This window comes from Sinocyclocheilus rhinocerous, unplaced genomic scaffold (assembly GCF_001515625.1).
Source record: "Sinocyclocheilus rhinocerous isolate Xijiao unplaced genomic scaffold, SAMN03320098_v1.1 scaffold2584, whole genome shotgun sequence".
Lineage (NCBI taxonomy): Eukaryota > Metazoa > Chordata > Actinopteri > Cypriniformes > Cyprinidae > Sinocyclocheilus > Sinocyclocheilus rhinocerous.
The window spans coordinates 97,669-119,189 of NW_015652145.1; the positions used below are offsets into that span (position 1 = coordinate 97,669).

At 37.3% G+C, this 21,521-nt stretch overlaps 4 protein-coding genes across 11 annotated transcripts in view; 1 reads left to right on the forward strand and 3 right to left on the reverse strand.

Annotated features, from left to right (window-relative positions):
• Nucleotides 1-431: 431 nt before the first annotated feature.
• On the reverse strand, nucleotides 432-4,278 carry LOC107713724 (brain acid soluble protein 1-like). The gene is made up of 3 exons (XM_016519321.1): nucleotides 4,163-4,278; nucleotides 3,764-3,869; nucleotides 432-1,438 (listed from the first exon to the last, which is right to left on the reverse strand). The coding sequence occupies exons 1-3, from the start codon at nucleotides 4,202-4,204 to the stop codon at nucleotides 477-479; spliced, it is 1,110 nt and encodes a 369-aa protein (XP_016374807.1). The 5' UTR covers nucleotides 4,205-4,278; the 3' UTR covers nucleotides 432-476.
• Nucleotides 4,279-4,971: 693 nt separating this feature from the next.
• Nucleotides 4,972-13,905, reverse strand: LOC107713720 (ATP synthase-coupling factor 6, mitochondrial-like). Of its 8 annotated transcripts, none has more exons than XM_016519312.1 (8): nucleotides 13,555-13,905; nucleotides 13,171-13,231; nucleotides 11,752-11,851; nucleotides 9,255-9,419; nucleotides 8,319-9,191; nucleotides 5,814-5,877; nucleotides 5,553-5,677; nucleotides 4,972-5,351 (listed from the first exon to the last, which is right to left on the reverse strand). In XM_016519312.1, the coding sequence occupies exons 2-8, from the start codon at nucleotides 13,213-13,215 to the stop codon at nucleotides 5,320-5,322; spliced, it is 1,404 nt and encodes a 467-aa protein (XP_016374798.1). In that variant the 5' UTR covers nucleotides 13,216-13,231; nucleotides 13,555-13,905; the 3' UTR covers nucleotides 4,972-5,319. The 8 variants fall into 8 exon arrangements, with proteins under 8 accessions (XP_016374798.1, XP_016374796.1, XP_016374800.1 ...); XM_016519310.1 differs by having other exon boundaries at nucleotides 8,319-9,107; nucleotides 9,150-9,419; XM_016519314.1 differs by having other exon boundaries at nucleotides 8,319-8,658; nucleotides 9,133-9,419.
• Nucleotides 13,906-13,961: 56 nt separating this feature from the next.
• On the forward strand, nucleotides 13,962-19,952 carry LOC107713721 (tRNA (guanine-N(7)-)-methyltransferase non-catalytic subunit wdr4-like). The gene is made up of 11 exons (XM_016519316.1): nucleotides 13,962-14,059; nucleotides 15,930-15,998; nucleotides 16,109-16,261; nucleotides 16,589-16,745; nucleotides 16,910-17,022; nucleotides 17,092-17,152; nucleotides 17,267-17,368; nucleotides 18,503-18,567; nucleotides 18,743-18,929; nucleotides 19,012-19,084; nucleotides 19,492-19,952. The coding sequence occupies exons 1-11, from the start codon at nucleotides 13,977-13,979 to the stop codon at nucleotides 19,677-19,679; spliced, it is 1,251 nt and encodes a 416-aa protein (XP_016374802.1). The 5' UTR covers nucleotides 13,962-13,976; the 3' UTR covers nucleotides 19,680-19,952.
• A 34-nt stretch (nucleotides 19,953-19,986) lies between these two features.
• LOC107713699 (high affinity cGMP-specific 3',5'-cyclic phosphodiesterase 9A-like) overlaps nucleotides 19,987-21,521 on the reverse strand; it is a 37,710-nt gene continuing 36,175 nt past the window's right edge. The window contains exons 29-32 of the mRNA XM_016519286.1: nucleotides 20,627-20,755; nucleotides 20,441-20,536; nucleotides 20,302-20,357; nucleotides 19,987-20,212 (exon numbers count right to left, since the gene is read on the reverse strand). Of these exons, the coding sequence (XP_016374772.1) occupies nucleotides 20,307-20,357; nucleotides 20,441-20,536; nucleotides 20,627-20,755 (276 nt within the window). The 3' untranslated portion in view covers nucleotides 19,987-20,212; nucleotides 20,302-20,306. The remainder of the gene's footprint in view (nucleotides 20,213-20,301; nucleotides 20,358-20,440; nucleotides 20,537-20,626; nucleotides 20,756-21,521) is intronic.

Below are 21,521 nucleotides of genomic sequence, written 5' to 3' on the forward strand. Positions count from 1 at the left end.
ACCCAATAGTATAAAACACAAAAGAGCTACAGCACAACTACACAAACTAATAAATCAGTTTAAAAACTCTAGATCTACAGTACTATTTTGAAATGAGTTATACTACAAAGCAGACAAAGGAGTAGTAAGTAATGAATTATTAATAGAAGCCATTTTAAACCTCAACCCAAGGAACAATCAGTCCAGGTAGAATTAATGAAGTCATGCAAATTTATGAAAATACAATAAGAACTTAATAAGAAAAGCAAATGTAATGCAAATGCATAATGAAGATTAAAAGTTGCAAAGCCATTTGAGCAAAGCCTTTGTGCAAAAGCAATCCCACTGCTGCCATGAAAAGGTATTAGTGTTAAATAAATGGTAAGAGAAATGTGTTTCTGTGATGTGACGGATCCAGAGAAAGAAACTGAGTAAGGATGTGTGGTGTACCCTCAGGTGTTTCCACAACGTTCGTCTCAGCCCGAGCGTCTACAGCATCAGCGGCCGGCCACAGGTGCAGGGTCTACCAGCTCTTCTGAAGGGGCTGCCGGCGTTCCTGCCTCAGCTTTGGATGATGCATCCTCAGGCTTAGCTGCAACATCTCCAGGAGCCTCAGGAGCTACTCCATGACTAGCTTCAACAGCGGTTTTGGCTACTTCTTCAGGGCTAGGTTCTGTAGGGGCTTCTGGGACAACTTCTGCAGAAACTTTGACAGCATCTTCAGCTTTGATTTCTGGTTCCTTTTCAACAACAATCTCCTCCGTAGACGCCTTTTTAACATCTGTTGCGGTGTCCACTGTCTTGTCAGGAGTGTCAGCTGTAATTGATTCACTGGACACTTCTGGAATTGCTTCAGTTGTGGAGGGAGATAATATAGGGGCAGGATCAATAAGGGTCTCATCTGATCCATCTGGTTTAGCACTTGGTGCAGGAACCTCTTCTGGTTTTGCTTTAGTCACAGTTTCAGCATTTTCTTGAGCTTCTCCAACTGAGGCAGATTCAGGCTTTGCTTCCTTATCTGCAACATCTACTTCAATCGTCAGACCAGGAGATTTCTTCTGTGCTGCTTTCTCTCCAGACTCGACTGGTGTTTCAGTCTTTGGCTTCTCATCATCAGAATCAGAGTCTGAATCAGAATCACTGGAGGATGAGGATGAAGAAGAGCTATCGTCTTCATCTTTCTGGCCTTCTGCCTCAACATCTGAGGCCTTACTTGCTTCACTTCCTGTAGTGACTTCCTTAGTAGGTGGGACTTCAGTGATCTCTTCAGCTGCTGCCGTATCTGCAACTAGACTGCCAGCTGTCGTCTCATTTGCAGCGGCTGTGGACACAGCCTCAGTGGTTTCAGACTCACCTAAAGCTATGTCTTTGGGAAGAAATCCTGTGGCAGACAGCTTAGAAGGGAAGGCAACTGCGGGCTTGTAGGCTAGTAGAAAAGCCCTCTCATCGGCCTCTATGGCTGAGGAAACGGCAAATGGGATAAATTACATGAGATTGTTTTTAGTTTATTACATTTGAGAAATCCTCCTGTTCAATGTAGACATTAAACCCAGCAAACACCACAAGAAAACCTTGCACACCCTGTCAAAGTCCCTTGCCTGAATGTGGAAAGACCAAAATATATTTGCTATGCTTCAATAAAATAGTTCATATCACCAATAAAGACTTGCAAAAATGTAGACTGTAGAAAGAATGCAGAAAACAGGTTAAAACTGCATTTTTCAGGCTAGTCCATCTAATGAGCAAACACATTGTTGAGCAATAATTTAATTTAAAGACCTCATGAAAACAAAAATTGTTGTTTTGCGCCTTTAAGTCCTTGTCTGTAATTCTAGAAGCCACCTACACGACCATTAAGACGTTTGGGGCAAGTATGTTTTTTTTTTCTAAAAAAGATCAAAAGTGAGGGCAAAGACGTGTGCGATGTTACAAAATTTCTTATTTCTATTTTCATCATTCCACTCATCAAAGAATCCTGAAAATATTAAGCAGAGTAACTATAGACTGGAGTAAATGCTGCTAAAAATTCAGCTTTACCATCACAGAAATAAATACAATTTTATAATATATTTAAAAAAGTGTTCTTAAATTGTTATAATATTTCAGAATATTACCTTTTACTGTATTTTGATCAAATAAATGAGCTTAAAAGAGTGAGCATAAGAAACGTATTTAAAAAACATTAAAAAAAATCTTACCAGACCCAAACTTTTGTAGTAGTGCATATTCTAGTGTACTACTAAAAGATGAAATGATTATCTTTTACCAAATATACAGTTTTAAAATGTACAAATAATTCCATGAAACATACCAATATCATCTTGCATTCAAGGGCGTATACAAATTTTGCATGTCCAATACAATGCTCTCTTGAATGACAATGTGTCCCTTTCCCTAAATTATAAATACCTGCCATCACAGACTAGTAGCAAATCATGGCTGTGACAAAAAAAAAAAAGGACAAGCTCTTTAATATGTCCCACACCAAACAAATTCATTAAAACCATTACTTTACACATTAAAAGTACTACAAAATTGTCTGTAAAAAAATCACCTTCAATAGTAAAAGCATTGATGAATCCCTTCACCAAAGATAGTCATCTTTTGAGGAAATTTGTGTACTTTTAAAAGCAATTAATATAACTGCATGGGCTCACATTGTATGTCCTCAACAAGTTCAGCCAAATGTAAATTATGCTTTTGAACGCACATGTCTTTGGAAAGCATGAGGGTGAAAGGATGGGATCTAGTGATCTAATCCAGAGGCTAAGGGCCTGTCCAAATACATACACTTATGGTCTTGGCCACTTGAGAGCATGTGCAGGTGACAGGAAGTAAGTGTGCAGGACTGTCCCAAGTCTAAAAAATGCCAAAAGCTCAGTGCCCTTAATGCACACCAAACCCACACTATCCCTAATACCATCATTCGTCATGGTCAGGAACTGAAATGCCCCAAAATCTTGAGAAAAACTTTACAGTGTCAGTTAAATTAACTGGGTATTACATATAATTTAGTAGCAAAACAAAGTGTTGCTGCTGTTGCACATTGCATTGGTGCAGAAACGAGTAAGTGTATTTTGCAAAATGTTTGCACGTATGACTGCCTTTCTTCAGTAGAACATAAAAGACTATATTTTGAAGAATGTCCATAACCAAACTGGTACCTGTTTTGGTATTTTTTCCATACAACAGAAGTCAATGGGAATCGAAACTGCTTGGTTACCAATATATTTTATTTTGGGTGAAATGACACGAGGGTGAGTAAATGATGACATAATTTTCATTTTTGGGTGACCTATCCCTTTAATTAGAAGCATCACAATCAAAAATTGTCTCGTCTGTTATATATAAGGATATTTGAACAGACATTCATTAGTTTATTTTGCAAAATATAGATCAAAATGTGCAAATATAGCTCTGTAAAATGTGACTTGCATTTTTACAACACTATGCTGTAAGTCTGTCTCATCAGCTAATCACATGTTTTACGCACCCTTGCAGTCGTCACGCCCACTTGAACACTTGGGCTAAATACAGGAAATACGTAATGTAAGTAGACTCATGTAAGTACAAAGGCAACAAGTGTGGGCATTGAGACAGGCCCTAAGAATGGCATAAGGTGCAAAATGGCTAAAATCACCTACAGCACCTCACAGCACAAATATTAATAATTAGACACATAATCATGCTCTATATAGTATTCATGCTATAGTATAGTATGCGAACATCACACAAACAGGACATTAAGGATGTATGGTAAGAAAAAGCATGCCCTTACTCTTACTTGAAGCCTTTGCCTTCTTTGCTGTTTTGGGTGGGACGTCCCCTTTAGTGCAGAGAGCTGCAACAAATGGGGTCCGAGGTGTGCTCCAGCTTTCACGCAGGAGACACTGTATGTACACAGAAAGGCATATTATTAATCCTGAAACATGTTGAAATTAATTAAAAATGACAATTATCTATAAATATATATGTTATTTAACGTAATGTAATATTTTACTGACATGACTATCTAATAACAACTTCACTTCACTGTTATTTATGTTATAACGGACAGAGATTCAAGTCCTAGCTGATTTGACGTGCTTTCACCAAAATCTTATGCGAAAGGCACTTCATACATATTTACAAAGTATCTCTAGACCATCTTCGTAGAAATACAGCCAAATCAATTTATTGTTACCTTGACAGATCCAAGTCGTCCTAACCTGAGCAGAAACGCCATCTTTGTTCTCCTGTTATTATTGTCCGTGTGGAAAATGAAATTCACGAATTGGTTGTTATCAATAGTTCCCTCAAAATGAAGCGTTTACGTTTTATTTTAAAGCAAGAAAGAACATAATACAAGTCTTCCATACTAGTATAGACAACATTCATTAGGCCTATCTAAATATATAGACCTCATACAGCTATCAGCATCAATATCAAGTATCCATTTGTATGGCATTTTCTCCACTTCCTATTTGTAACCTTGGAACACAAACCCAGTCATAAGGGTCAATTTTTCGAAATTGAGATTTATATATAATCTGAAAGCTGAATAAATAAGCTTTCCATTGATGTATGCTTTGTTAGGATAGGACAATATTTGGCCACGATACAACTATGTGAAAATCTGGAATCTGAGGGTGCAAACAAATCTAAATATTGAGAAAATCACCTTTAAAGTTGTCCAAATGAAGTTCTTAACAATGCATATTACTAATCAAAAATTAAGTTTTGATATATTTATGGTAGGAAATTTACAAAATATCTTCATGGAACATGATCTTTACTTAATATACTAATGATTTTGGCACAAAAAGAAAAATGGATAATTTTAACCCATACAGTGTATTTTTGGCTATTACTACAAATATACCCCAGCGACTTAAGACTGGTTTTGTGGTCCAGGGTCACATTTGACAGTAAATGTAATGTAATGATAACTTATATTAATAATCCAAAAACTAAGATGATATATAACATATTTCATACCACTGCACATGATTTCAAATGCATTTTATTCAAATCATTTCTAAAAATAAAACATCCAGACCCGACAGAACATGTGTGGCTCAGTTTATTCAGCTCTTTCCCCATATATTTTAAACTCACAAACATTATGAAAAGCAACAAGCATTTATTTCACAGCTAAGCTATGCTCTCTTCCACATGTGCGTTATACGGGAAACAGGTAGATTTTTCCATCAGACATTTTTGAAAAATAGCTATTTAGTATTTAGAATCTCACAAAATTTTAAATCTCACTAAATGTTCACTTTTACAGATTAAAGACAAGTCATTTAGTAGACGTCTTTCACAAAATCGCACTGAGGCACAGGAGAGGACAACAGAAGTTTACTTGGAGGACACTTCATCAAATTTAGGCTCTGTAAATACAAAAAAGGGATAATGTTAGTCAAATGCACTGTAAAAAAAATAAAACTTTAGGACCAATGCTGTCACAGTCAAACAAAACTGAAATGTCAGACCTAAAACTAAGGGTCAATCAATGCAACAACTACAAACTGCACTGTGTGAACTATCTTGTATTCTAAAGGAGTACTGAAACTAAGCAGAGGTTTACAAACCAGGGAATTTGAACTCTGGGAAGGAAGACAGATCACCACCACCGTACAACCGCTGCAGTTTAGTTATTTCCTCAGCAAGAGCCTTCTGATACTCTGGACCAGCATCAACTAGACCACCAGTGGCACTGAGAAAACACGAAAAGTTAAAATCATTAGCTTAATTAAATCACTGGCTTAATTAAAACGTAAGATTAATCACAAAGAAGGGCAACAAAACTCTTAGAGACAAACAAGAGTGTATGACAATAAAACTCTATGTACCCGCTTTTTGTGGAGTATGAGCGAATTGAATCTAGGAAAAGTTTCTGAATGGGGTCCAGTCCAGCTGACAATCACAGGAAACACAACAATTAATAAGTGCTTGTAATATATCTAAATAACAGACATGCATATAGACGCCAGAATCCCTGATATCTTGTACACTAAAGAAGAAATCAGTCGTCTTTAACCCTCATGCATGAGAAGAGTGCCTGGTGTGAAGTCTAGATCTAGTGAACTAAAGAGAACTGAGTCAAGGAGCAGGTAAGGTGGTGAGTAACTTGGACAGAGGTTGCATTTACACTGAAATTAAACGGAAGCATTTCAGCTCATAAGAGTGATGATAACCATAAACAAATGCCCATCAAACAACTCATGATTTTTGATTTAAGTAGTTGTCATACATTCTTAATTTTGCATCCCGTAATAAACTGCTGCTTCCATTCCACATACAGCAAACAGTGCAATCTCAATCTCACTCAATGCACCATACACCATACTGGGAAAGTGGGTAAGGAGCATTTCATATTTATCTTTGACATATAAACCACAGTACACGGGAAAAGAGAAAGAGGATAATTAACCGATCACTGATATCATGCGAGCCCCTGGGAAGAAAAGTGAGACACTGACAAAGAAAGTGCATTTGGGTGAGGAAAGAGTAATGGGACAGAAAGGTGAGGTCAAAGTACATTGTTACCATACTCATACTCATTAAAAAATAAACTAGTCAAAACATAGAAATGCATCATCTGAGGTGACATCTTAAGCCTAAAATTTAACATAACTGTGACTTTAACAGGAAAGAAAACCCAACATTTGATTTGTCAAAGTGACATTTTCTAATAAAGCACAACAAATGGAGCTTTATCTTTACAGATAAAGATAATTTGTATATAATAGGGCTGTCAAAATCATCAGTTAGCATGTTAATAAAATTGATATTCTGAATAATGAACAATTAATTGATATTACTGTGACAGACTAAGCATGGGATAAACAATTTACAAAAAAAAAAAGTGGCTTTCAAGTCAATATGTGGTTTCATTTACATATCAATAACATTTAGCTTACATTCAACAGTCATCTATTTTGTCTGTTTGCCTGTTGTAGACTTAAGGGACATTCATACAGGACCATATGTGCTATTTTTTGAATTGCTGGTCTATGTAAATATGCAAAGCAGACATGTCTTGTGTCGTATCTTGCTGTTTTTTAGCACCTTGCGCAATGAGCATTTCAAGTTCTTCGACTTGATTAAATGTGGTATTCCACAAGCTTTTAAGAATTAAATGTATTAAACTGACATTAAATTGATGGCCTAATAAATTAGCACTTCAGTTTGGTTAAATGTGAAATTTCAATTTTTTTTACAGTGAAATGTGCAAATATTTTTCACATTAAATTCAATGTGTTACTTGCTGTTTCTTTGTAATTATTTGTGCAATAGTTTCAAACTAAATCCCACACCAAGTTCTTTTTCAGTGTACTATATTTTTGTTAAATTGATAGCCCTAGTAAATACAGTTACTCTCTTGAGGAGTGAGGTCATAAATACAAGGACTTAAAATACAAAGACTGAACGAAGACAAAATATTTCAAAGAAAGGAGCAAAGAAAGACAGGAACAGGATACAAGAGCGATAAACAACTGAATTAACAGAAAAGAAAGGAAAAAGAGACAAGTATAGAAAAGCTGCAAAAATAATAAATATAACTGAAAGGTAGCAGTCAGGGAAATTATGCGGTGAAGAACATGCATTGCATAACATGAAGAGTAAAAAAAATTAATAATACAAACATTTCCATAAATAATGCAGACATGCGCAAAAGACAGATGACGGATGGGGAGACAGGCTATGTTCATGGACTGAAGACCAGGGCAGACTTAAAATACATAATCAAAAAGAAAAATGGTGTGCTATCTCTGCCCCAGCTTAGAAAATGAATATAGCCTTGAATGAGTAACTTGAGTCTACTTTTCTCCTGTGATATTGTGGAGAAGCAATTAGGGGTGTCACGGTTTCTAAAGATAGTGTTCTGTTGTCACAGTTTTGGTACAGTTTAGTAAAAGGTAAGTTTAAGTAAGGTAATTCACTAAAACTTAATGATCTAAAAGTAGATGCCTCATTGCTGCAGGATAAACTGCATCAGTAATACAGAGAATTAAAGTTTTATATGCATTTATATTTCAAGGGCTTAGTTAGGTAAAACTAATGTATACAAAATTATGCAAAATGCATACTATAATGTTGTTGTTTTTATGAACCGTTTCACCCCTAAATGCTCTTTGCATGTATGCTATGAACTAACACATATGCAATGACAAAAGCTAATGACACATTGTAATATAACTGTAACTGTATAAAAAAGCGTAAATGCATTGTAATAATATCTTTACCATTAGCATTACAAATTTGCATATAAACCTGTAACCGAAAAAACTGCTGTCAAAATTTTTGGTTTATCCCAATATATGAAAGGAGGTTATAGGGGATATGGTGTGTACCCTCAGATGTCTCCACAACTTCTGCTGCAACTTCAGAGGCATCTGTGATCACAGGGGCAGGATCTATCAGCTCTTCAGCAGGGGCTGCCTCTGCAAACACCTCAACAGGGGCAGATTCTGCAACTACTTCAGTGATAGCCTCTACAACTGGGGCAGCTTCGGCCACAACTTCTGCAACTACTTCACTGACAGCTTCTACAACTTCAGCAACTGCTTCTTGGACAGGGGCTTCTTCTGTAGGTACATCTTCACAGGCTGGAGCAGCAGGGGCTTCAGGAGCCGCAGTTTCAGCTGCAGGGGATGCAGTTTCAGCAATGGTTTCTGAAGGGGTAACTGTGGCCTCAGGTGTAGGCGCAATGGCTTCAGCTGCAACAGCTTCGGCTGTGGGAGCAACGGCTTCAGCTGCAGGGGTGGCTTCGACTGCTAGGACAGCGGCTTCTACTGTGGGGGCAATGGCTTCAGCTGCAGGAGCAACGGCTCCAACTGCAGGGGTGGCTTCGACTGCTGGGACAGCGGCTTCTACTGCGGGGGCAATGGCTTCAACTGCAGGGGCAGCAGCTTCAACTGTGGGAGCAGCGGCTTCAACTGTGGGAGCAGCGGCTTCAACTGCAGGGGTGGCTTCGACTGCTGGGACAGCGGCTTCTACTGCGGGGGCAATGGCTTCAACTGCAGGGGCAGCAGCTTCAACTGTGGGAGCAGCGGCTTCAACTGTGGGAGCAGCGGCTTCAACTGCAGGGGTGGCTTCGACTGCTGGGACAGCGGCTTCAACTGCGGGGGCAATGGCTTCAACTGCGGGGGCAACGTCTTTAGCTGCAGAAGCAATGGCTTCACCTGCGGGGGCAGTGGCTTCAACTGTGGGGGAAGAGGCTTCGACTGCAGGGGCAATGGCTTCAGCTATGGGAGCAGTGGCTTCAGCTGCAGGCGCAGCGGCTTCAACTGCAGTGGCAGTTACAACTGGTTCAGGTGCAGGGGCAGCAACAGATGCAGCTTCTGTAGAGGCAGCAGCAACTGAAGCTGCAACCTCTTTCTTGGGGAATTCCACATATGATCTGTGCTGGACAAGTTTTTCTAAATCGAAGTACGTTTTTGATGCTGCTTTTTCTAGGATGGAGGGGGAAGGAGGGCACAAATAGAAATGTAATGATTTGCTTCATCATTGACATTATCAGGCTGAATGGAGACTGCTAAATTCATACAGCAAAATAACTTACCCAGTTTCTTCAACAATTAGGTGCAGATGATATAGCCTGACTTATGTACATCAAATTTGAACTATGGCTAATTAAAAAATTAATCTGATAGGAAAAGTAACCTAAACATTTCACATTCAGTAAACCACATTTTGATAAATATTATATATATATACATACATACACACATACAGTGGGGAAAATATTTATTTGATCCTCTGCTGATTTTGTAAGTTTGCTCGCTTACAAAGAAATGAAGGGTCTGTAATTTTTATGGTAGGTTTATTTTAACGGATAGACACAGAATATCAACCCAAAAATCCAGAAAAAACATTATATAAAGGTTATTCTAGAATTACTGAAGCTAAAAGGTTACATATTCTCATATTACAATTATTTTAAAGTAGCGCCATGTAACTGTCCTGAATCAGATGACACAACTGTTCACACTATATATTTGAATTTGTGGTCAAACATGATCAAACTCTGGTACCAGCACATAATCATCATGATTATTATTAATACTGATAATAAATATTATTATTAATATTATTTATTTATTTATAATGTTCAGCACAAAACATGTTTTGTTCATCTTTTATTTTCAACAAGAAGTCACTTGTTGGATTATTGGCTTCACCAAATTCTATTGAATGAACAGAGGGAGCGGCTTCATGAACGCATTCATGCAGTGCATTCTTTAACTCCAAATGTTAGGGTGACATATATAAGTAGTTAGGACATCCACATATAGCACTAAGCATATCTGCCGGTACAACAACACATGGCAAGCCCTTTCTCAAGCCCTCTGCCACCTCTAACCTCAAAGGAACATAGAACAATTATGGATCACAGGTCATTACGTTATCTTCAAGACTTCAATGTGACCAGTTTTACTTGTTTAAAAATGCCAAAAAACAAAAACAAAAAAAAAACAGAATTCTCTTTAAATTATAATCAACATCCCATCTTTGTGTCTTTATTAACAATATAGACGTGGGCCTGTTTCATGTAATATAACATTTATTTCTTACTTAAAGTTACTTTTTCTTTTATCACAATGCTCACACTCAACAAACTAATTGAAGTTGCATAGAACATTCTTCAGCAGACCTATGCTAATTTCTATTAAATCACTGTCAAACCCATTTATTTTCTGGTGTCAGTTCAAGCCTCTATAAATCTAACCGTTTAGTTATGTACTAAAAATGTGCTGCTAATGCAAAAATTATGCAGGTACCACACTTTGATCTGCTGATTCTAGAAAATTCTGGTCCATCTTTTCCTTTTGTATATACAGTCATGGCCAGAAGTTTGCAAACACTATACATTTTGATGTTGCTGACAGTGTAAACTGTAAAAACAAACACATCTGTTTCTGGAATACTACTGTCTTTTAAACTTGTTTGCCCTTATCAACCTTGGATATGACAGCAACATTTTAAAAAGCAATGTTTACAAATACATGATATCATGTTATATATGTCTTTTAATTAATATCTTTTAATTAGTCACATATTGTATTGTATTAGGGTTTAATATCATCTTCCAACATTCCAAATACATTGTATTCTGTATCTGTATTCTATACAAACTTACTAATATTATATTAAATATTATTACTTGTCTGACTGAAATACCCGATTATGATTGTCCAATCACTGAGGTCAAATATTTTTGTATAATGACTACTAAACTTTATAACTGACTGCTCTTCACAGTCCTTTTCTTCTCCCATAACAAATTGATTGCAAATTCATATTTCTTGTCCATTTTTGCATTTAATTCATCATAATAACAGGCTTTGCATTTGGGGCTTAATTGCTCTGTTAGGGTTTATTTTGCAACAGATGACTACATGTTATCCCTTACATGTATTAATTTGAAAAGTGAGTGCAAATAAATGAGATTGTAAAGTATCCGTTTGTGTAAATTAGAAAAATGTGCATAAATACAATATTACTTAATATGTCAACGTCAAAGATTTTGAACACTTTTGGCAATGAATTTGATATGGGTATTTTCATTTGCATGATATTTCTTCTACACGACACATAGTGACAGGAACACTCCAGCAGGTTCAGAAACAACAGCTGAGGTCAGAGGACATGTCCCATGAACCACATGAACCTCAGTTTTCCCATGTATGACATCAAGATCTGAAATACAGAGCCCTCTTCCCCCAAAAGAACGGCATATGATATATACAAAATGATTGTGACATAAATAGAAATTTTTTTTACCTTTGTTGGACTTTTTGGACTTCTTGCTGTCCCCAGATTTGGAGCTGAAAGCTACAGCAGGAGCTCTTCTGATGGAACTCAAGCCCTCCGTCTGCAGACACTAACAACAAGAGACACACAAAAACAACACAGATTAAAAAAAAACGCAGCAAATCCCGATGAATAATCACAACCACCATTGTGCAGTTATATTTACACCACTGAACGCTGTTTGCTGTGGTCTCAAAAAAAATGTATCTGCAAAAAAGTACAGTGTTCTCATGGAAAGTCTGCGAGTTGACAAACACTTTCAGTTTTTCCAGTGGATATTCAAACAAATAATTTTCGGCAATTTTAGGAACACTTTATAAAAACGAAAATATAGGTAAAAAAAACAAAAAAAACCGTTAGAAAATAAAAAAGAGAAGAAGAAAAAAACCCACTAAAAAAATATTTGAAACGCACACTATTTTAGATGCAGATGCATAAAATCTGATCCACGTTGGGTAAATGCACTTATTAAATACCAGGAATATTTTCATGTAAATAATGTCGTGCATGTAAATTCAGCACAAAGAAGGGATTCATGCGTCGAGTCTGGGTGGATTAAAGGCAGAGTGAGTGATTTCTGGTAGCCAATGTTGATATTTGAAATCACCAAAACAAACACGCCCCTACCCCAAAAGGGTCTTGCCCCTATTTTGATAGCTCCGCCCCACATATACGTACGCAACCCAGGCAACGATTAGTTCTGTGAAACAAAGCAAAACCAATGTTACACCGTGTCTACGGACGTGAGCGGCGCGGCGCAACAAATCCCCGACAGAAAACTGCTGCCAGGTTCTATTTATGACGTGCTGACACAAATTTCAAATGGTTTTCAACGGTCGTTTGATCGCGTCCAGTGTAGGCAGACTTTAGCTGTTGTAGACACGGTGTTACTCACCTATTGAGAAGAAACAAAGCAACCTCGGCGTCCGATCGCAGGCCTCCGCTCCTTGAGTTCTCTCCAGCGCTGGAAAGCTGATCCGATATTTACACGGGTCCTACTTCTTGCCTTATCGTTCCGCAGATGTTTTCCTCTTTTGTTTTTTTTATCAGCCATCTGTATCTCTCTGTCGCTCGGCTCGGCTAATGTCCGTCCCATGCACTGAACGCGCTCTCCTCCACATCACGAGTAGACACGCCCCTTATTGCTGATTGGCTACAAGTTTGTTTTGCGATTCGGCCCGAATCAGTTTTATAAAGTGTTTTTGAAAAATCACTTACTCTGCCTTTAAATGCGTCAGTGCTTTAACATTCGAGCAGCATTAGCTTGTGTTCACAATAGGACTCTGACTGCCCAATTTCACACGTTTAAATAACACGAGCTAGAATATATAAATGCACTATAATATGCATGCATATTTCTTAATAAATGTCGAAAAAACGGTGGATTACCCTGAGAGATCCGAGTCGTCCTACCCTGAGCAAAGAGGCTGCCATCTTTACCGCAGAAACCCTATGAAGAAAAACAGCTGCATGAATCAATGTTGATAAAGTGATTGTAAATATTTAACATCGTCAATTTAAAGTTCGTGCAACTACTGTTTAGAAAAAAATTACAATTGTTACTTCATAATTTGCACGAAATCAGATCTGTTCTGTATTATTATTATTATATATACAGCACATAGCACAGATATAGAAAATACAATAGCTCACATTGACAGTGATCAGTGTTTGTTATGCACATCATTTACAATATACAACAAGAAAAAGAAAAATGAAAATTACCTAGATGAGATGTGTTGTGTTTTGTGCCACTGAATCCTATAAAGTTACCTGACTGTGACAAATCTTTAAATCACAGCTCTACTTTGAGGAAGTCTTCACAAACAACAGCTACTAAACTCATGAAAGATCGTAGCAAAGTAAAAAGAAGTGTTGCATGTAACGTTACTGAAGCACACTAAAGAAGCGCCCTTACATAAAGAACACGCCCCCTCCTGATAATGTCCGATACAAACGAGGTGTTATTATTGTTGTTGTTTTTTTTACCTAACATTGTAAGTTATTAAGTTAAATAGAAAACGAATAAATCTTTTTAATATCACTGAAGCGTTATTAGTAGCGAAGGTGTCAATAACATCAGGTCTTCTTCGGTACACTCTTTATGGCGGTTTCGTGATGCCAGATTCCTGCACGTTTATGTTAATGACGCGTTAAATGCGCGACTGTCAGCTCGCACGTGAACAACAATCATCATGGCGGTAGTGTGTGCAAAAGCAGACTGGTTTGTTTCAAGCTGTTCTACTACTTTAGTTGCTATAAACCTTAAACAGACTAGGTGAGTAGCTGTATTTGAGACTGTCCGCTGTCTGTTCAGTTCCAGCTCTTTATTTTGGATATGCTGCAGAAGCATTGGTGTGTCAGCAGCACTCCGAACTATAGTCATCACTAAGTGATTAAACTACATGATTTTCATAAACTTACCTGGGATTTTGCACATATCAGTACTGTACTGCAAAGTTTTCCCAAGTTCCCAAGTCCATTTAGCATCATCATATTGCACTGTAGTTTCTATACATTACTCTTCCCGTGCTGTTATCTTAATGTTTAATTCAATTTAATTTAATTAAGTTTTTTCTTCTGTCCTCTGGAGCCTGTAGAAGCTGCATTTAATTGCCTATAATTACTGCTGCTTGCTTTATTGTTGTACCTTTGCTTAATACACTTTGACTTGAAATGTACTGCAAACTGTGATAAATACACATTTTGTTATGCTGATTATGAAGATATAAAACACCAGTTTTATCTTGTCTTTTTGGTTGAATTCAAATTTGGGTCAAATTCAAACTGGTTGAATGAATTCATTAAAGTAAAATGCCATGAAACATTTAGAAATGCATTATTTTGACTTTATGATTATATTTAAAAGGGGTCATATGATGCGATTTCAATTTTTCCTTTCTCTTTGGAGTGTTACAAGCTGATTGTGCATAGATAAGATCCCTGAAGTTGCAAAGACTAAAGTCTCAAAACCAAAGAGATATTCTTTATCAAAGTTAAGACTCTGCCACGCCCCCCTAAAAGCTCGTTCTAACACGCCCCCACATATCTACCTCACTATGTGGAAATATTTGCATAATGCGGCCCAAATGTGCACGCAAAGAAAGAAGGCGTGGTTTCAGTAACCGCAGTTAGTGTTGAAGCAGCATGTCAGGGAGACGCTGTGTGTTTCTAGGTGAAAGCAAAAGCACTTTATTTGGCCTTCCGGAAGTAGATGCATTTAGGAATCTTTAAGATTACTTACAACAGAACAGCAATGCATTTTATGGACGACCGTTTCGTGAACCTAGGAGAGGAGGTAATTCTGACTTTGCTATGACAATCTGGCGCTTCTGAATCAGCTACTGTTTTGTTATTAGTTTAAGTATTTGCTATTGACTGTTCAAATGCGGAGTTTTGTTTGCGCATCGTGTGTGTGTGTGTGTGCGCGCGAGAGAGAGCGCGAGAGAGCGAGCGAGAGAAAGAGAGAGAGAGACAGGGTCACATCACAGTGGAGTCAGCTGTCTTAACCGTGGCTTGTGTATTGCTAACACATACCAGCTTCATCACTGTGTCTGTCACGCGACTCTGTTCCCCTTTCGGGCTCTGTCTTTACATTTATTTTGAAAGATGAAGCTCGCGATTATGGTAAGGGGCGTTACATTTCCGACGAGTGCTTGCGGTGTTCGGCCAATCACAATGCACTGGGTCAGCTGGCCAATCAGAGCAGACTGGGCTTGTCGGAAGGAGGGACTTTGTAGAAAACGAAGCGTTTGAGAGAGGCGGGGCATAGAGGACCTACAATAATGTACAGTATTTGAAAAATAATGTGTTTTTTGAACATTAAAGCATGTCAACATATTCTGTTACACCAAATACACAAAATAATGATCTTTAAAAAAGCATCATATGACCCCTTTAAGAATCTATACATAAATGAATCAGGTGATACCAGCTGTGCTGATATCAGTACTGCAGATTGATTGTGTTAATTAAATATCAAAAATCTTTATATTAAACTGATCAGAGGGCTTCAGCATTGATATTTTAGCATTAGCATATTTGATGATCTCTCAATATTGTCTATTTGCACCCTGTACTTGTTTTTTATTTTATTTTTATACTTGGCAAAAAAAGACAAAAGTTTGCTTTTCACATTTTTCTGATAGAGAGCCGTTTGTGTTCGATTGTGCCAAAGCTGAGAAAAAACCAAAGGAAGCTGATGGTGATGATAAAAGGTAACTTGAATATTTTTGTATGTTTCTTTTCTCTTTATGAGTTCTTTATCTGAGGGTTACGTCACAAGATGTAGAAGAAATATCTTAAAATGTTTATCTGTGTATTGCAGTGCTGGGGAAGGATCAGAGGAGAAGGAGAGTGGCAGTGACAGGATTCTAGCGTTTGCTGTGTCAGTGTCTGGGAAGCATGCAGCGCTCACTGACGACCACAAACGTCTTGTTCTCTTCTGTACTGAGCCATCGTGGCACTGCATTAGTACACGGTGACAACACAATCTCATTCCTGAGGTTATTTACCTAAACATGAAATGTACTCACCATCACTCGTATCAGTCCAAACCTGTATCACTTTCTCTCGCATTGGGAACACACATATTTTTGAAGAATATGCTGAACAATTTAGGACTGACCCATTTCTCTTTATTGAAAAATGTCGCTAGTATACTAGTTTTCAAAATCGTTTGAAACGGGTTTGGAACAACGTAAGGATGAGTAAATGATGACATATTTTTTTCTTTTTGGGTGATCTGTTCCTTCAGTGCTAATTTCTCTGTAAGGCTCAGTGTAAGTCTATGATTGTCTTCTTGTAGGTGGGTTGTGCGGCGGTGCATGTCTCTTCTATTTACTCAGGCTGAGGATGAAGTCTTTGTGGCTAATAAGTCTGGGGATGTTTATTCATTCTCTGTTCTGGAACCACACAAACCAGGAGAGCTGAAGCTGGGACATCTCTCCATGTTATTAGATGTGGTATGATCTGCAGAACAGTGCTTTTCATTGGCAGTTTTCATTGTGAGAGTTAGTGCTGAAACCAAACAAAAAAATGTAAAAGTTTAATATTGTATCCTTTTGTGTATTTTCAGCTTTAAAAAATATGAGTTTAATATTTTATGCTTTTGTATTTTCCTCTACAGACACTTTCTCCTGATGATAAATATATCATAACAGCAGACCGAGATGAGAAGATCCAAGTGAGTTTCCGGCGGTCACCCTACAGCATTCAGGCTTTCTGTCTAGGGCACAGAGAGTAAGTGTGGACTGTGACAACCTCATATGTTGTTCCCACTTGTTCAAACATGTTTGTTCTCTCATGCAGATTTGTCAGTGCATTGCTTGTGCCTGTGGGACATCCTGACTGGCTTCTTTCTGGTTCAGGAGTATGTGTTTTTCCAGTTTACCTTACATTTTACTGTAATATTCTATTGGGATAGTGATTATAAGGGTTATGTAAGTGTCTTAATGCGGTAGGACTGACATGGTTGTGTTCACAGGATGAAACAATGAAGGTCTGGCATTATGAGACTGGCCGGCGGTTACACAACATTGACCTGAGGCAATTCACCCTTGAATCTGAAAACACAGACACAGAAAAGGTGCCGTCCATTTGTTATCAATGAGCCATTCACGCACATAATACATATAATGTGTACTACAATCCCACAAAATTACATTATACTGTATATTAACCTAGATATAAGGTTTTCAACTGAAGGTCTGTGGACCTCTGGGGTCTAGAGCTTTAACTTGTTTTTTAATTATTAAAACATATAATTTAGATAATTTATACTTTATGTATCATATAATATATGATGTAATTTATGGTTGCCTTTGTTTATTTTTCATATGCAAAATTCACAATATTGTAGTGGCAATATTATTTGCAGGCGCTCAAGCAGGGCTAGAAAGTGAGGTGGTGAATTCTCCAGGTAAAAGAAAAAAAGTCAAGAGAAGACTGCTTTTAGGTACTTTTAAAATGTTATTTATAAATATAGATTTGTACACAGTGAGTGTTTGACAAATCACAGCAATATGTACAATAAATCCACTTTAAGAGAAAAAAAAACATGAAGAATTGCATATTTTTTTGAGGGATGCAAACTATGAAGACATTTTTACTTGATGAAAATGCATTGAAAATCCTAATTTTTTAATTAGTAATTTACAAACATCACTGCATGGTATATTCATTTATATATGAAAATATATAAATCAAAGTATCGTGATATTTTAACTACAAGAATATACATTAACGATGTAAAACGTAATGTTAGTTAATGATAATATTGAATGTTTTTTATTAATGTTTCATTAAATTTCAAATTGAATTACCAAAATAATGTAAATGAATTAAAATGCTGAGGGGGGAGGGGGTTAAACTGTAATGGAAGTTCTTTTTTACTGTTTTCCCCTCAAGAAATTTTTATTGAACTATTAACTTCTTAATTGTGGTTGGTTGATTAATTGAATGTATCTACCTAGTTTGTGTTAATAAAAGAGTTTGAAAACAAACGGCTTTCTCATTATTACAGCAGAAATACTGGAAGAAATGTTTTAGCCTACGGTATATGGAGGTGCCTTCAGTTACTGGGTTTTGACAACTCAAGCTCAGCGAGTTTAGAACCGCTGCTATAGTGTTTATTTCCATTCAGATCCAGGTGTGTATATTTTGTAATTGACCCCGATCTCTTTTAAAGAGACACTGTGACTATATTTCTTTCGGTCTTCAGAGGTTTGCTGTCAGCAGGATCATCAGCTCACCGGATGGACGACATGTAGCTGTCCAGTGTGAGAGGTGTGTTTCATTTCTGCAGATTTCTGGTTATGTTCTCAGACACAACTGGACTCTGGGAGACTCTCAGTGACAACAACAGTGTTCTTTTGTTAAAATGGAAACACAAGTCTTAAGAAAGTGTCTTTTACACACAAATCATACATTTAAATGGTTAAAATCATATCCATCTGTGTAGATTCCCCTCAGTTCAGCTCTTCACGGTGGATTCTGGGACAGGGGGGTGTCTGAGCCCTGCTGAGACTCTTGCTCTTCCTCATGCTCCCTGGGACATGACATTTGATTCACGGAGCCGGTTGTGGGTCTTACTGGAGAGTGAAGACGTGAATGTTCTCCTGTATCGATACTCAGAGCAGCACTGGAAGGTACATACATGCTGTCATGTGGCTTTCTTTCCATGTTTTGAAGTCAACTCTGCTCCTGCTAACTCATCTTGCTTGTTTATAGCTGTGTGACTCAGAGACTCCTGAACTGAGGAGGGTCACTGAAGCATTACAAGCTCAGTGGGATGTCTTTAAAGGTAAGAAATCCGACAAATATTATAATGAAACAGAAAAATGTCATATCATGATGAAGCAAATTTACCCTTGATGTTTTGAGATCTTGAGTTGAGCACATAATTTACTCATAGACACCAATTCAGTTTTTATAAACACAAACTGTCCTGTCAAAATAATATGAAGGAAGATTAGAGAGAGAGAAAAAACACCAGAAGGTCTAATGAAAAGGGTTAAATATGTATAAGTTAATCAAAGTGTATATCAGGGGGAAAAATGACCCCTTAAACCTGTAAGGCCTGATATATTAAATAAAAGTCCATTCAGGTATCAAATATGATACAGTAGGCTTTATAGGGTTAATGTATCTCTAAAGCGCTGATTTTCTATTCTGAACACTTCATGCTTTGCTCTTGTCCTCTGTTCACAGGTTCTGTGGGACTGGAGAGTCAGTTTAAGCACTTGTATAAGGTGAACTTTGACAACACGGCATCATATTTGCAGAAGAAACAGGAAAGACTAGAACAGGAGAGTAAGAAGAGAGCCGCAGTAAACGGCTCTAAACCCAGTAAGAGAAGTAAGACGGAGAGCGGCCCTGTGCCTCAAAGCACCAGCTGAGAGAACGTTCTTATTTTAATTTCTGCTTTTTTGTCATTTTTGTATAATTATACAGTTCTTTTTGTTAATTGACAATGATTATATGACTTTTTATTCATTCAGTAAAGCCTTTCAGTTTATACTACTTGGTCTCTATTTTCTGAACGGAAAGGTCTGCTTTGGCCAGCAGAGGCCGCTATACTTTCAGTCCCACTTAGATACAGTCAAGGCTATCACACACATCCTGATACAATTTCATTAGACCTCAGGAATTAACTTAATTTTGTATTATAAGAGTGCTCTAAAATAATGAGATATGTAGCTTCAGTTGTTCTTAAAGTTAGACTTTTATTTTTTTTTTTTGTTGAAGTGACTAAAAATCTGTACATCCTGTATACTGTTTATACTTTTACAAAACCAAATAAAAACAACACAAATGGTTCATAGCTGAGCTGCACATGGTTCAATTCCCTGAAAGATGCTTTGGATTTTCTGAGCAGACGGCCAAGATTTCACTCATTTCCCACTTTTTACTGCCTCTGATGAGATTCCAGCTGAAACAAATAAGCAAAAACTGGGTTTCACTGTACATATAACACAAATAATAACTAAAATGCATGCAGTACAATGTTTTAACATTGACCTTCCTCATTTCTTTTTTCCTCCCATTGTTAAATTTTCACTCTTCTTTTTCTGCACCTAAGAAAAGAAACCGGGATAATAAGAAAAAAATAGCTAATGCTAGTTTAAAAAGCAAAACAAAAAAACACATTAATGGTAACCTCATTCATGGCGTCATCTATCTGTTTAAGCTCCTCGTATCTGTCCCGGGATTCTCGTAAGGGCTGTACCATTACCTCCTCAATCTGAGGAAACAACTGCAACACACAGAGAACAAGCAATATCACAACTTGATATCCACAGCAGGTTTTGTATTGTACTTTCAGCTCCAAGCCTAACCAATTCACCTTCATCACGGTCTCAAACATGGGGATCAGGACGAACTTGATGAAGCCGATCTGAGCAGTGGGCTTGGTCACTTTTTCTCTGTCCATGAAAGGAGCGATAGGTAAACCCTCTGCCTTTTCTCGATCACTCTTTTGAGAGAGAACACAATTCTGATGAAGGAGGAAGCACACTATAAAGATGCAAAATGTTGGGATTGGTATGATTGGTATGAAAATTCTTAATAACTTTTAAATTAAGTTTTCTATTTTAATATATTTTAAAATGTAATTTATTCCTGTGATAAATGTAGGGACAGGTTTCGCTGTATGGTCAGATTTAAGGGTTAATAAGTTGGGTTTGGTATATATTTCAACCCAAAAATGAAAATTTACTCCAAGATGTAGATGAGTTTCTTCATCTGAGCAGATTTGGAGAAAATGTAGCATTACATCGCTCACCAGTGGATCCTCTGCAGTGAATGGGTGCCGTCAGAATGAAACAGCTGATAAAAACATCACAATAATCCACAAGTAATCCACACGACTCAAGTCCATCAATTAATGTCTTGTGAAGTGAAAAGCTGTGTGTTTGTAAGAAATAAATCCATCATTAAAGGTTTTGGACTGTTTTCACTTGTAAACTGTGTTTGATCTGTGCATATTTCTCTCCTGATTCAGACAAGATGACTTTTTTACTGGAGAAAGCAATATTATTGATAGAGGACTTGTATTTTAGCCCAAAACAACAGTTAAAAATGTCTTGATGGATTTGTTTATTACAAACACACAGTTTCCAATTCACAAGACATTAACTGATGGACTGGAGTGGTGTGGATTACTTGCGAATTATTGTGATGTTTTTATCAGCTGTTTGGACTCTCATTCTGACGGCACCCATTCACTGCAGAGGATCCAT

Bases quoted from the DNA above. Each gene is read 5' to 3' on its own strand.
- LOC107713724 (XM_016519321.1), bottom strand. From the start codon at position 4,204: ATGGCGTTTCTGCTCAGGTTAGGACGACTTGGATCTGTCAAG. The intron at 3,870-4,162 runs GTAACAATAAAT...GTGTACATACAG, and splicing joins GACGACTTGGATCTGTCAAG to TGTCTCCTGCGTGAAAGCTG. The intron at 1,439-3,763 runs GTAAGAGTAAGG...CCGTTTCCTCAG, and splicing joins AAAGAAGGCAAAGGCTTCAA to CCATAGAGGCCGATGAGAGG.
- LOC107713720 (XM_016519309.1), bottom strand. From the start codon at position 13,215: ATGGCAGCCTCTTTGCTCAGGGTAGGACGACTCGGATCTCTCAGG. The intron at 11,852-13,170 runs GTAATCCACCGT...TCTTGTTGTTAG, and splicing joins GACGACTCGGATCTCTCAGG to TGTCTGCAGACGGAGGGCTT. The intron at 9,420-11,751 runs GTAAAAAAAATT...CCTCCATCCTAG, and splicing joins GTCCAAAAAGTCCAACAAAG to AAAAAGCAGCATCAAAAACG.
- LOC107713721 (XM_016519316.1), top strand. From the start codon at position 13,977: ATGGCGGTAGTGTGTGCAAAAGCAGACTGGTTTGTTTCAAGCTGTTCT. The intron at 17,023-17,091 runs GTAAGTGTGGAC...TCTCTCATGCAG, and splicing joins TTCTGTCTAGGGCACAGAGA to ATTTGTCAGTGCATTGCTTG. The intron at 19,085-19,491 runs GTAAGAAATCCG...CTCTGTTCACAG, and splicing joins TCAGTGGGATGTCTTTAAAG to GTTCTGTGGGACTGGAGAGT.